Source organism: Callithrix jacchus, chromosome 9 (genome assembly GCF_049354715.1).
Source record: "Callithrix jacchus isolate 240 chromosome 9, calJac240_pri, whole genome shotgun sequence".
Classification (NCBI taxonomy): Eukaryota; Metazoa; Chordata; class Mammalia; order Primates; family Cebidae; genus Callithrix; species Callithrix jacchus.
The window spans coordinates 53768551-53782719 of record NC_133510.1 but is presented as its reverse complement, the minus strand read 5'-3'; the positions used below and the strand labels follow the sequence as shown (position 1 = coordinate 53782719).

The following is a 14169-nucleotide window of genomic DNA, read 5'->3' as shown; positions in this document are numbered from 1 at the left end:
GCCCCTTAGAAGTAATCTTACATTTTCATCAGGTACATATATTTATGAGAGGAATTACTCTGAAATTTTTGATAAGTATCAAACCAAGAAATGTGAGCAATAGTTTGTATTAGAGTCCCAAATAATGCTTTGTAGTGAATAGTCCTAATTCAGGACTGTAGTTGAATGGTACATTATTTCATTTTTAGTCTGAATTGCATGTTGCTGTATTTCTTTGAATTTCCCCATCCTATATCTCACTTGGTATTTTTAAGGTCAGTTAAGCACAGTAAATAATCTTTGCTCAGCAAGCAACCCACATCACCATCTTCCTGTCTAATGTAGCTAATAAATTCTAAGCAAACTTCAAACTCCTTGTGAGGCTGCCTAATGGATGCCTTGCTGGACTGAAGAGCTTTTGGAAGCAAAATAAAATAATCATCTAAAGTTGAATGTTTTTGGATCAAGGTTACTAGGTCAACACTAAATTTAAAACCATTTTGAGAGACATTTTTTAATGGCACTTAGAAATTATGGCTAAAGGTCAGGCTGTTGCATGTGATGTGGCTCAGGTCCTTTGATGCTAAAGGTCTACAACTGACTTCTGTGTAAGATATATTTTTAAAAACATTAACTGTGATTTAAAGTAGCAAGAGACAGTGTTCAGGCCAGGGAAAATAAAGTCTCCCTCTCCAGTTTTTTGGTTGAAATGATTTGAGTTCAGTAATTTTATTGAACCTGGAAAAATATTATTAATAGCTGCCTTCACAAAGGGAAATAGGGAAGCTGGCCCGTCAATTCCTGCTTAGGATTTGCTGAGACATTTGGAGATCGCAAGAAACCTGTGGATGAAATCCATACCAATTAGAGATCCTGTGTGTTTGGAACCATTTAAAAATGTTGTGCAGGGCTCAAAGGAATTAGTAAAGCTTGCTGCAGTACAGCTACATTATTAATCTCTGAAGAGAATAGATACCAGATGTTCACACTGCCCAAAGGACACCTCAGTGTTCTTGACAGTCTTAGTCATATTGTCCTTAAATAGATTCAAATGCCTGAAATGATTATGGGTGATACGGCTACACTGTTTGTACATCTGAAACTAGTAATCAATTTTGAAGAAATGCACTATTTTTGATAGGCGGGAAACGTAAACACGATAAATTTGATGTTTGTTAAAAAAATGTCTAAAGTAAAACAGTAGAAATTCTTTGCCTATTTAAAAATTTTTTTTTCAGTTGGCCTAGTGATAGTCATATTCAGGCTAAGTGATTATCTTTTAGTGTGAGTGTGCTTAAACAAAATAAATGTATTTCTCTGAGTTCTGGAGGCTAGGAAGTCGAAGATCAAGGAGCTCACTGATTCAGCTACTCTATCCTGGCTTATGGGCAGTCATCATACTTTCTTTTCTCTAATTTTTGATTGTGGTGAAATATGCATAAGAAAATTAGCATAGGAGCTATTTTAAGTGTATAGTTCAGGGGTATGAAACACATTCACATTGTTGTGCAACCATCACCATCATCCAACTTCATAACTCTTTTCATTCTGTAAAATGGAAACTCTAGACCCATAAATAATAATGCTCCTTTCCATCTTCCCACCATTCCCTGGCAACTGTCATTCTACTTTCTGTCTCTATAATTTTGACTACTCTAAGTGGGAAATTATCTTTTAATTATGTCAAATCTTGTAAATATAATGTAAATAATGAAATATGTGATGATATTTTCTTTATAATTCACTTAAGAAATATTTCCATGAGCTTGGTATTGGCATAGTAGTAGTTAATAAGGTAATCATGGGCTCACAGTAGTTAGTGAAAGAAGCAAATATTAATCAGAAATTCCCCACATAAATAAATAATCGCAAACCATGATACATTGCTTTAAAAAACTGCTACTGGGTGCCACAAACATGTTTGACATGGGAATCTGACCTAGGATTAAAGCTCTGGGTTAATTTCTCCAGCCATATTGATTGAGCACCTATTTTGTGTCAGAAAGCAAAACAGATTACAACGGTCATTTAAAGCATTACAGCCATGACTCTCAGTTTGGTAGACTACAAGATACTGGGAACAAGAACAAACAAATTAAAAATAAAAGAAAAATAAAAAAGATTCTTGTAGTCTTTCTTCAAATATGGCTTCTGTTCAGTATCCTTAGGAGCATTTGAGTAATGCTTAAGTTTTTTTTAACATGTCTAAATATTTTTATATCACTAATTTTATTGCAGAAATTTCATTAGGAAAATAATATTGTGACATTTTAAACACTTTAGAAAATAGAAAGATGGGATGAGTGATAGGGACCTTGATTCCAAATATCTTAAAATAAACCTCATTGTATTCTTCCTGTGGCTATCAACCTATTTTACCTTCTTTCCTTTTACAGTCTCCATTCCCTGTCTCTTCTTTACTGTGCTTTCCAATCTAATATTAATTGTTGAAATCTGCAATATCCTCTCAGCCCTTACTTAACTTGTCCTTTCTGTAAATTATGTAACTGTTGTCTGTACTCCATCCTTAAGCAATTTTCTCTTTTTTTCAGACTCTGTCCTGATTCCCTCGTCCTCTTCCTATTTCTTGAAGTGCTCTCTTTTCTTTTCCTCCATCCCACTGACTTTTATTCTTTTGCTCAACATTTAAATATCTGTCTGGTTCTCCCCTCCTTCCATATTCACCCCTCCTAAATATCCTTACCCAGGATATTTATGTTCGGATAATTACTTACTGTCTTTTATGTTCGGATGACTTTCCAATCTGCATCTTGAGCTTGGGTCTCATTCTGATCCCACATATTCCTTTGACTCCTACATCCACTAGCAACTAATTTTGTTATTTTCTCTGTAAAAATGTATATCTAGCATGATTCAATTAGTCACAAAGGCTGGAAACCTAGTAATAATATGATTCTGCCCATCTTCACTGTCCCACATGTACCACAGTCACCAAAATCAGTGAATTCTGCTCTGTTCATTGCTCTGTAAACTTCCCTGCTTTCCAGTCCTATTAGAGTTTTATTATTTCTGTTCCAGTATGCAGTCTTTCATCTGATATACCACTTCCATGTTGCCTCTTATCCCGAATCTCTCCAGCTTGCTTTCAGAAACATTTTTCTAAAATACAAATTTGATCATGTTACTAGGCTGCTTAAAAGCCTTCAGTTGGACCCCAATCATCATTTTATCCAGAATGCCCCTGGCAGTTAGTGCCACCACCATTTACAACTACTGGGTTCCTGGACAGCTAGATGAGAAACCAAGGCAACTGGTAGCCAAAATAAAGTTAATTTTTGAAAAGTACATTGCATTTAAATTTTAAATTTTGTTTACATTTTTATCTGCATGAATTTTAGAGTCTATAGGGTTATGCTAATTTTATGCATATTCTAAATTCCCTATATAATAAAATATATATAATAATAAATATATATACATATATATATGTGTATATATATATATTTTTTGAGACAGCGTCTCACTCTGTTTCCCAGGCTGGAGTGCAGTGACATGATCTTGGCTCTCCGCAACCTGCCTCCCAGTTCAAGCAATTCTCCCACCTCAGCCTCCCAAGTAGCTGGGACTACAGAGATGTGCCACGATGCCCAGCTAATTTTTGTATTTTCACCATGTTCGAGGCCACGCTGGTCTCGAACTCCTTTCCACAGGTGATCCACCTGCCTCAGCCTCCCCAAGTGCTGGGATTACAGGTGTGAGCCCCTGCGCCCAGCCAAGATAAATATTTTAAGTATCATTTTTATTGCAGGTACCTCTTAATAAAGCTGAATGAAGCATGGGAGAATGTTTGCCAAAACCAGTGATTTTCTTTTTGTCACATTTACTCTTACACTCTTTGTCTGGACTGAACTAGTTTGCTTCTTGAGACTGTTGTTTGCTTGAAGTAATGAAATCATGTCATCAGCATATAGTGCAACATGTCCTTATATTTGCAATGGCAGGAGGGCAGAAACACAATAAATTCTCAAACAATACCAAGCAAATATAAACTTGAAAGCTGGTCTAAGAAGTTCCTTTCCACTGAACTAGACAATGAAGAGACCATTCTAACCTGCCAATTCTAACTCAGCTGCCATTTCAGATGTCATAAAAGTTCATATTAATCCTATACAGCTAACCCATAATAAGTTTCTAGCTACAGAGTTAAATCTGAGCCAGTTTAAGCTGCTAAAACTTACACAGATTTTGCGATTTTTATTAAGATTTTTAAAATGTAATTGTAGTTAGTAGAAAAATTATGATGCCTCAAATCTGTTGCTTCTTCAAATGAAATATTAGATCAAGAGACTAAAGTCTGCAATTTATTAAAAAGAATTCTTGCCTTCTTATTCAAGATGTTAAACTGAGCATTCATGTTTGTTTCCCCTCTCTCTCAAGAGACCTCTTTAAGTGAGAGTAAGAAAAAGAAGAGGAGGAGTAAAAGAAGAAGAAATTCATTGCAAAGAGAATTGGAGTGGGGTAGGGAACCTTGAATAGAAAAGGAAGCTTAAAGTTTTTCCAGGGAAAAAAAAAATGGGTGGAAATGCATTTAATGAATGTGATCAATTAAAGAAATTTGCAGCCCAAAATATGTACAAAGAGTTTTTGCAGATGCCCAGCAAATTACAAAAAGGCTCAGAAAGAACTCAGAATTGGCAAGAGCAAAATGGGGTCCTGACCACAAGGTGCTTAATTGAAAGTCTAAAGAACAACTAGACCAGTTTCACATTTTCCTCATCTTCATATTTAGAATGACAGATCATCAGTTACCCACAAGAAAACAAGCCTGGGAGACTGCTCTCTTAAGTTATTAAACAGCCTGTCTGGGATAATTGGGGCTGCTACTGAGGCGTTGATATTCCAGAGTAAACCATTTTCCCCTGAGGTATTCAGGGAACTCCAGGACGAAACTTTGTCCATCAGCAACTGATGACAACAGTCCTGGAGTTCCCAGGCAGCTTTTATATTCAGAGGGAAGGCCTGCTAAGGATACAAACCCATACCACATCTAATAGCAGAGAAAGCCTCCATCAGATGTGTAGGATAACTGACCTTGGCCTCCATGTTTAAATAGGAACTGTTGATCAAAGATCATCAAAGATTATGAAGGAAACCAAGAACTTGAAATTTAAAAACAAGATAAAAAGAGCAATTGCCCCAGAGGGAGCAGAGATATTTTAGAGAATCATAAAAAAAATAAAATGAAAAAACTCTCTAGTTAATATTCTCAGAAATATTTGAAAAGATATTTCTTTTATAAAGTAAGATGATGCTGATACCAAGAAAGCCAGAGACCAACAATAATGTGAAAAAATAAGTTGCCAAAAAATACCTACAATGCAAGGTCATTTATATAAAATTCCAAACATTTAAAAGAGTATTTATTGCTTCTGAATATAGACAAATTTAGAAGATGAATCAAAACAAGTGTGGGAATGGTAGGCAAGCAATTGTCTTTGGAGTACCAGGAGGCGTAAGAGTAAGGAACAAGGTTAGCAGCAGATCCACTGTAATTGTTAGGGGGAGAAAGAAACCTGAAGACAATACAGAAAACAAGGTAATACCTGTGAAACCTAGGCAGTGAACATCTGTTAAATCATGGATACCTAGTCTGTTATTTGTATGCCTTTGAATTTGCTTGAAATGTTTGTAATTAAAAACTCAAAAAATAAAATTTTGAATACAGAAGTTTGTACAGTTGTGCAACGAAGTCAAAATCCAGACAAAAAAGAAGTGTGGCATGCCTTTTAACAAGTGTTGCTGTGTAAAAGATGGAAAATCAGTTTGATTACCTCTTGCAGTAACCATTTGGCAGAATGATATGAATAATGTTTCTTAGTTTTCAATTCTTAGAATCTATAGACAGGCACCAAAGACTTAATTACGGTTGGTCATTGGAATGAGGGAAAGGATAGGTGGAGGGAAAAATGAGGGTTCTAAGGCCATCTTACAGCATGGGTAGCTGAATGGTATTCTCTTCAGCTACAGATATTCATGCATTCGATTGTTCATTTATGAGATAATTTTTTTGGAACAACTTTTATGTAGCAGACACTCTTTTAGTTTGTTGCCAGTACAGTGGTAAATTAAACAACCTCTGTTTTAATTTTTACTTACATTTTGTTCAAGAGGCAGACATTACCCAATGAGGTTTTAAAGAAACTAAAAATAACCTAAGTATCGAAAAATTGGAAAGGGGAAGGGAGGGGAGATTATGTAGGTATGAATACTAAATATTACTCTTTCATAAGAAGAAATCAATTCATAATGTCTAAAACAGTACTATTAAATGATGAAAATGTTCTATGTCTCTGGAAATCCTGGTGGAAATGTTCTATATGTACACCTTTGCTGTCTAATATGGTCACCATTAGATACTTATAACTGTTGAGAACTTGAAATGTGGCTAGTGTGACTGAGGAACTATAATTAATTCAAATTTAAACAGTGACATGACTGGTAGCTACTGTATTGGACAGCACAGGTTAAAAATGAAATAAGAGATAGCAGCATAAGCATATTTTTAAAGACTTAAACAGAAAATCTATTGATTGTGATTGCTTGTGGGTATGGGGGAATTGACACGGAATGTCTCATTATGAGACATTTTGTTTGATTTGCTACCACATGAACGTATTTGGTTGATTACTACTTAAGTTTTTGGAAGACTATATTGCAACCAAATGGGTCTTTGAAGGGGAATAAAGAATTATGTTTTTAAATGAGATAGAAGTTCACTTGAAACATCAGATCAAGTCAGTATTAAATAATTTGGCAAGAGTCAGGGCTCTAAGCTTCAAACAATTCTTGTTAGCAGAGGGACTACATAAGGAGTTGGATTATTTATCTTGAGTTAGGTAGTAAGGTAAATTGTAGCCAGTGAGGTCAACAGATTCCAGCTACAAATAATCAAAATACTACAAATTTTGAAATATGGCCCAGGAATTAGAGAGCTGAGGACTAATACAAAAATAAGGACCTGTTTCTCCAACTTGTCTCACCAAAACTGTGCTAAAATATGTATCATTGTTATTAAACCATCACCCAAACCCAGTGGGATTCATTGTGTTCAAACTTACTTTACATTTGAAAATAACAAAACGTGTGATTATCTTTCAATTCAGTAAGTTCTCATTCATAAGTAGTTTCTGGTAGGTTCTACTGATGGGTCATGTAGCTGACTACCAAGGCTTCTAAGTTTTATTTTAGGGTGGGGAAGGATTAGGGGAAGTGAAAGCTGTATAGCAATTCTTGTTAAATTAAGAATAGGATAGTGAGGGCCACATTTTTTAGAGGTGGTTCAGATAGAATTGACTTCAGCTTGGTTATATTTTGTTGCTAACTTTAACAAATTGTTTCACAGATTTTTCTTAAAGGTGGAATTGATTGTGATAGAGACCTTGGAAAGTTTTTCTTTTGAGGCAGTTGGCATGAAACATTTAGAATTGGTCAATAGAATACTACTTGTGGAAAGCTATGCCATTATTCAATTATGGGTTCAAGTAGACTGGGAACAGATTTATTAAGCTACATTATGGGTTGGAGGGGGAATAATTATTTATACTGCAATTTAAAAAAACAATCCATTCTAGTGTAGATGATATGGCAAGCACCAAAGGAGCTACGACTACTCATCTGGATTACTTGCTCTTGTAATTGAGATGAAAATGAGCATATCCTGGAGTTGCTTGACATGATATGAGAAGTATGACATTATATCTGCAGATGAATGTGACCTGATGGGTGAATAAAATTTAAGCAGAACTGCCATATTTCAACTTGCCTGCTTCAGTTGTACATGTATTTATTTGCTATCTAGGGATGGGAACCTACTTATTGAAAATAAGGCATCCTTGGTAATAATAGGCTAGTATCTAAAAAGTACAGTTTATATTCTTTGAAATGAAATGATAATAGGCCTCCAATCTCATCAAATAGAAACAAAAGGATATGTTGGGGGCGGGGTGAACTGACCCTGTTTAGTTTTTCACATGACTTTTCTTTTAAAAAGTGCATGGAATGCATCCAAAACAAATAATGTTTTGTTAGAAGACCAAAAGAAAAATCCTAGAGAAAGGAGGATGGATGATCTTTCTTTAATGTCAAAACTGACATAAACACACTCCCCTTCCCCCACCCTTTTGCTCAAGATAATTTTCTCAACAAGATGCAGATTGCTTCAGTCTTTGCCTATCACCCTTTGAAGCACTTTCATTATTATTAGGAGTGGGGGCAAGGTTTCCTTTGAGGATTTTTACAGCAGTGAAGAGTTCCTTCTTTAAATAGTTTCACATGATGAGGGAATTCCGCTTTCAAAGTGCTGTCATCACTGTGGCTTCTCTGCCGTAAGACAGTTTATTATTGGGGGAAAGTCCTTCTTGGTTTGATTGTCATTAAGTACTTACCTTTCTGATGTCCTCTTTTTATAGCATGTCACTTTTTCTGAGAAAGCTTAGCAGAGCAACTCAGCATTCTCCTTTGTTAACCCTATTGGCCCAGTTGGCCATGATTCTCTTTTGAAATGTGTTCCATCACAGGGACCACAGTCTCCAGCATGGTTTCTTCTGTCCATCTCCACTAATTAAGATTTGGGTTGACATACTGAATATTCCATTTTGAAATCTGCCATTTCTTCTAAAGGGCAAAGGGACATATGAGTTTTAGGAAGCTTTGAAATGTCTTTCTTTATTTTTATTTTTTGAATGTCTCTTCTAATGTTTAAATACTGCTATGGTGAACAACAAACTATTCAAGCGTCAACAGTTTCCCAGAAACACTGAAATCTTTTGAGACCTCCACTCTGTTTCACCCTCCATCATCCTGCTCTATTCTTGAATATAGTTTTCTGGAAAATTCTGTACATATCTAATTCAGGAAGAAAAAATTGAGGAAGAAAGTGGAACATAAGGAAAGAGTCCTAAAGTCAAAATATTCATATCCTCGTTTAGGCTCTGCTACTTGCTGCCTGTGTAACCTTGGCAGGTAACTTATCCTTCTGCTCCCTCCCAACCCCAAAACCCTGTAAAATTAGTGAACTAGATGAACTTCATGTTTCTCCTCTCCTAAATACACAAGAGTATACCTCTCCCCTACACAAAGAAGCTTAATTACAATGATTGAGCCAAGTTGATACCGCAGTGAGAAACTAGCACTACTTCCTGAGTTAGTCCGTAAGGAGTATGATTTTATTCTTTTCTTTCTTGCAGAACTCTCTGATGTACTGTGATTATTTATCTCATTTGCTTATTTACAGCTAACTGAAAATAAGTTTAAGAAACATTTGAGTTGTGCCTTTGTACTGGACACTGTGTTAGGCAATGAGAATACTCAGGTCAATGAGTTTAGACTCTGCCTTTAAGGTGCTCACTACTTAGTAAGGGAGGAAAGCATGAAAATAAATTTAAATCCAGGGTGATACCTAGAATAAGATAAATATAAGATGCAATGTAGCATAAAGGAAAAATAGATATGTATATATATTTCTCTATACCTATTTTGAATTCTAGGAATAGGACTATGTGGTGCTGGGGTAAGGTAGCTTTACGGTAAATTTAACACAACAACAATGAAACTCCTAAACCTGTTTACTACTGAATCAAGTGTGTCCCTCCCATAATATTAGTTACCTTACATTGCAATTAAATGAGTTATGCCCTTGAGGGTTGAAAAGGAAAATATGGAATGTTTTCTTTATTTTCATAGATAAATGACTTTATTTTTCAATGTCCTCAAATATCACCATTAAACCTGTTTTCACTAGCAATTGGCACTTCTGTCATTAACAAAGAAGAACCCCTAAATGTGTCAAGTAACCATTGTAAACCAAATATTATAGCCTAGAATATATTCAAATTCTCTTTAGAATTTAGAAAATGGGAAGAAATTCATTTTCTTAAGAATGCTAGTATGTCTCAGCATAACTATTTTTGTGAAATGTTATAGTCTGGAAGGTTCAGGCTTTCCTGGTGCTTTGTCGCAATTTTGAGCTCAAATCAAGGAATTAGAAAGTGTTAAAACTCTTGGTGTTAAATCTAGCACTGACTATGAATACTATACTCTGGCATTGTGGGGGATGAAGGAGCTTGGGGGATTTGCCCTAATATGTTTTGTTTGAAACTGGAAATCATATTGTTGAAGTTTGCATTCTGTTTTTTTCAATAGGTGTATTAACACAAAGTACTAAGTTCTTAAAGGGCTTCTTCCTTTCTGAAGAAGTAAATTTGGCTTGTGAAAAAGATAAAAAATTGCACCAGCAATTCAGCAACATTACCCCTATTTCATCATTTTGGGGGTTCAGGCTTCAGCTCAGTAACTCCAGACATATTTTGGGGAAACATAAAAACATGCCCATAAGTACTGAACATAAAACCTGACCATACACTCAAAACATTTGTACAATCTTATGATCCACTTACCATCAAGTTTCTTAAAGTGAACATATAGTTTTAAAATCACTAGAATCAACAAAAATTGGAAAAAGATGCTCTGTGAGACAAGGTGCTACCTGGAGATGTCTGAGGAGTGATGCTCTATGAGTCTCTCCTATGAAGTGAGCAAGCTTCTTGCCCATGAAAATAAATAGATGCTATGATTTCCAGATAGCCCTTGTTCCAGGAAATTAGATGAAGACAGTGACAACAGGATAGTCTTTTTTTTTTTTTAATATTTTAACTGTCCAAACTAAGTACTGAAAAAGCTTGCTTTCTAAGGAGGCATGGAATGGTTGAAAAGTTAACAGCCAGACTAATTGATTGTGCTTTAGAAAACATCATAACGGAAGATAGTGCTTCAGGGCCATGCCCAGTTACTCTGAAGATAAAAGAAAGAGTGGTGAGAGAGAACTGTCTAAGTTCAAGGATGCTCTAGAAAACTATATGATGGTCTAAGAATGTCTCATGAAGCACCAAACCCCAATGGAACTATAATCTGAATGTGAGAAAGGGTTAAAAAATAATTGTACTCTCATAAAATATATTTTCCTTCAGCTTTTTACCTTTCTTTTTCAGGTTGAAAAGTTAAACAAACACTAAGAATTTTAATTATTTGCTTAGTATTTCTTTAAAATGCATTCTAACCCAAGGCTATATATCTCTCCTCTCTGCTTTGATTCCTGTACCTGCTGTTCTCCAGGTTGGCCTTCATTCCACGATGTGATCAGTTCTGAGGCAATCACATTCACAGATGACTTTTCCTATGGGATGCACAGGGTGGAAACAAGCTGCTCTCAGGTGAGTTCATCCTCTCTGAAAACAATATGCTGCTCCCTCTGCAATACAAACACTTTCAGGACTCCTAGTGGTACTAGATAGAGCAACTAAGGCCAAGTGACTGGTCACAAGAAGGACAGACAAGCATAATGAAGTCTATATGAAGTTTGAGGATGCCTATGTTCAAGTGTTTAGCAAGTCTAGTGGATGTCAGGGCCAGTGTGATATCTCACACCTGTAATCCCAACACTCCCTCCGAGGTGGGAGGATCACTTGAGGCCAGGAGTTCAAGACCACTCTGGGCAACGTAATTGAGACCTTGTCTCTATAGAAAATATTTTAAAACTTAGCAGGGCATAATGGCATATGCCTGCACTTCCAGTTACTTACGGGGCTGAGCCAGGAGGATCACTGGAGCCCAGTAAGTCGAGGCTACAGTGAGCTATGATCATGCCATTGTACTCCAGCCTGGGCAAAAGAACAAGGCTCTGTCTCATAAATAAATAAATAAATAAAGTCAGTTATTGGCTTCACCACTATATTTTTTTTGAGATGGGGTCTTGCTCCTGTTACCCAGGCTGGAGTGCAATGGCAATCTTGGCTCACTGCAACCTCCGCCTCCTGGGTTCAGGCAATTCTCCTGCCTCAGCCTCCCGAGCAGCTGGGACCACAGGCACGCACCACCATGCCCAGCTAACTTTTTGTATTTTCAGTAGAGACAGGGTCTCACCATGTTGACCAGGATGGTCTCGATCTCTTGACCTCGTGATCCACCCGCCTTGGCCTCCCAAAGTGCTGGGATTACAGGCTTGAGCCACCGCACCCGGCCTGGCTTCACCACTATTAAACAAAATCATTGGTAAAAACAAAATCATCTTCAGTTGGCTCAGTAAAGTGAAGAGTGTGCTGTTCTTGGGGCGTATGAAGATTTCATTATGTGGCTTTGTATAATCTGATGTTTTGATAAGTTCCCTCACCTTACAGTTCTGTGTACCCACTTCAATCAGAATGCCTCTAATGGCAGTGATCCAAATACATTCAAGGAAGACCTTAGAAATGGCTTTTCTTAGGTGGGTGTGAGAAAGCTGGTTGAAGAGAGGATATGGGAAGTGAAAGTTCAGTGGTAGGTTGGCTATGAGATAAGGTAATTCCTTTTCTGCTTCACCTAATGTGTAGACATCCTCATTTCAAAGGATTTTCTAATTAGTTCCGTCTGTTCTGCTCTAATCAAATTAATGCTGGCTCTAAGGAAGCAAATGAACATGTGTTGAGGAGGAGGCAAAATTAGTTAATTTGACACCCACAATCGAGAGACTTGAACTTGTGGGTATTTTGTGCTTAAACACAGAGACATAGAATATCCTTCTACATGGAATAAGAGCAGCTCCATATTCTATTGAAGGCAGTCTTGTTCTTCTAATCTGCTTTAAGTAAGTGAAATGTTAAGTCTGCAACATTGTGGCATTGGTATTTTGTTGGGGAATCTATTGGACATATCAGTGGTACATGAGCATAATCAGGCAGTAGTAATAGCAAAGTGATTGCCATACCGGCCTCCCTCAGCATTCTTTACCTGCCTTTTATCCATTTTTCTTTAACCCCCTCCACCAGGCGTAAGATTTTTAGGGAGTAGATGGAATATTTACCACCAAGTGGAGAGGGAGATTGGTTTTAACCTAACCATCTGATGAATTTTTTATTTTATTTAAAAAAAAAAAAAAAGACTGGCAAGTGTCCTATCCTCCAAGTGTGAGGACTACTCTCTGTCTTGAAAATTAGACTTCATATTTTATCTGAATCACATTTTCAGCTCACTCTTGTTTCTCAGAAAGGAGTCTCTGATGGTGATAATAGAACTTTCTGGTGCTGGGTTTCACCCCTAGAGGGTCTAATGTAATTAGATGGGTTTAGTGTAGGCAGCAGCATTTTTAAAAGCTTCTCTGGTTAATGCTCACAGTAACCTTCAGAGGTAGGTTTTTTTTTCTCTATTATTTTACAGTTGAGGAAACGGAGGCACAAAGAGAGCAAGTAAACTTGGGTCAGTTTATATAAATTTAAGTGGCAGAGCTGAGACTTGAATTAGGGCACTCTCCAGAGCTCTTTATGGTGCCACATAGATAGACAGATTGAAAAGAGTCATTGAAATTTAAAAATCTCATGATCTCCTGGCAGTTGTCTTAACGCAATTTAATTTTGGGGGTTTTTTTGTTTGTTTGTTTGTTTTTTGACATGGGGCTTACTCTGTCGCCCAGGCTGGAGTGCGGTGGCACGATCTTGGCTCACTGCAAACTCCACCTCCTGAGCCCCAAGCAATCCTCTGACCTCAACTCTCTGAGTAGCTGGGACCACAGGTACGCATCACCACACCCAGATAATTTTTTGTATTTTTGGTAGAGACAGAGTTTCACCATGTTGCCCAGGCTGGTCTCGAACTCCTGAGCTCAAGTGATCCACCTACCTCAGCCTCCCAAAGTGCTGGGATTACACTTGTGAGCTACTGCGCCCAACCTACAATTTAGTTTTAAATTCAATTAAATTTAATTGATGATTTTATAACTGTCACTAAAAGAAATTGAGATTCTCTGCCCAACAATCTAAAATATTTCACAAAACTGTAAACTATAAGTAGGAGGGCTCACATTAATTTGTATATTAGGTACATAGTACTTAGTAAGCCTCATTTAAGACTAACAGTTGCTTCTTTTCTTTTTTAAGCTACAAATACTGTTACATGATTGTTTTTTCTTGTTTTCACTCAGAACCCATTTTCAATCATTGAATCTTATGAAAACTAAATTTAAAAGGTACAGAAAAAATGAAGCATATAATATTAACTTTCCTTATGGCCCTACTCTCTAATAGCTTTGTGACTAATTCTTTTTTTTTTTTTTTTGCTTTAAAATAAAGTTTATTTATTTATTTTTTAAATTTCTTTTTAAATTTTTTTTTTATTGCATTTTAGGTTTTGGGGTACATGTGAAGA

The 14169-nt window shown here is 36.5% G+C and overlaps 1 protein-coding gene across 4 annotated transcripts in view; it reads left to right on the top strand.

Moving 5' to 3' along the window:
* Nucleotides 1-14169, top strand: part of MSRB3 (methionine sulfoxide reductase B3) — a 209941-nt gene that overhangs the window by 184752 nt on the left and 11020 nt on the right. For all 4 annotated transcript variants that reach the window (XM_035256188.3, XM_054238310.2, XM_078336123.1 and 1 more), the window contains one exon: nt 11110-11207. In XM_035256188.3, the coding sequence (XP_035112079.3) occupies nt 11110-11207 (98 nt within the window). The remainder of the gene's footprint in view (nt 1-11109; nt 11208-14169) is intronic.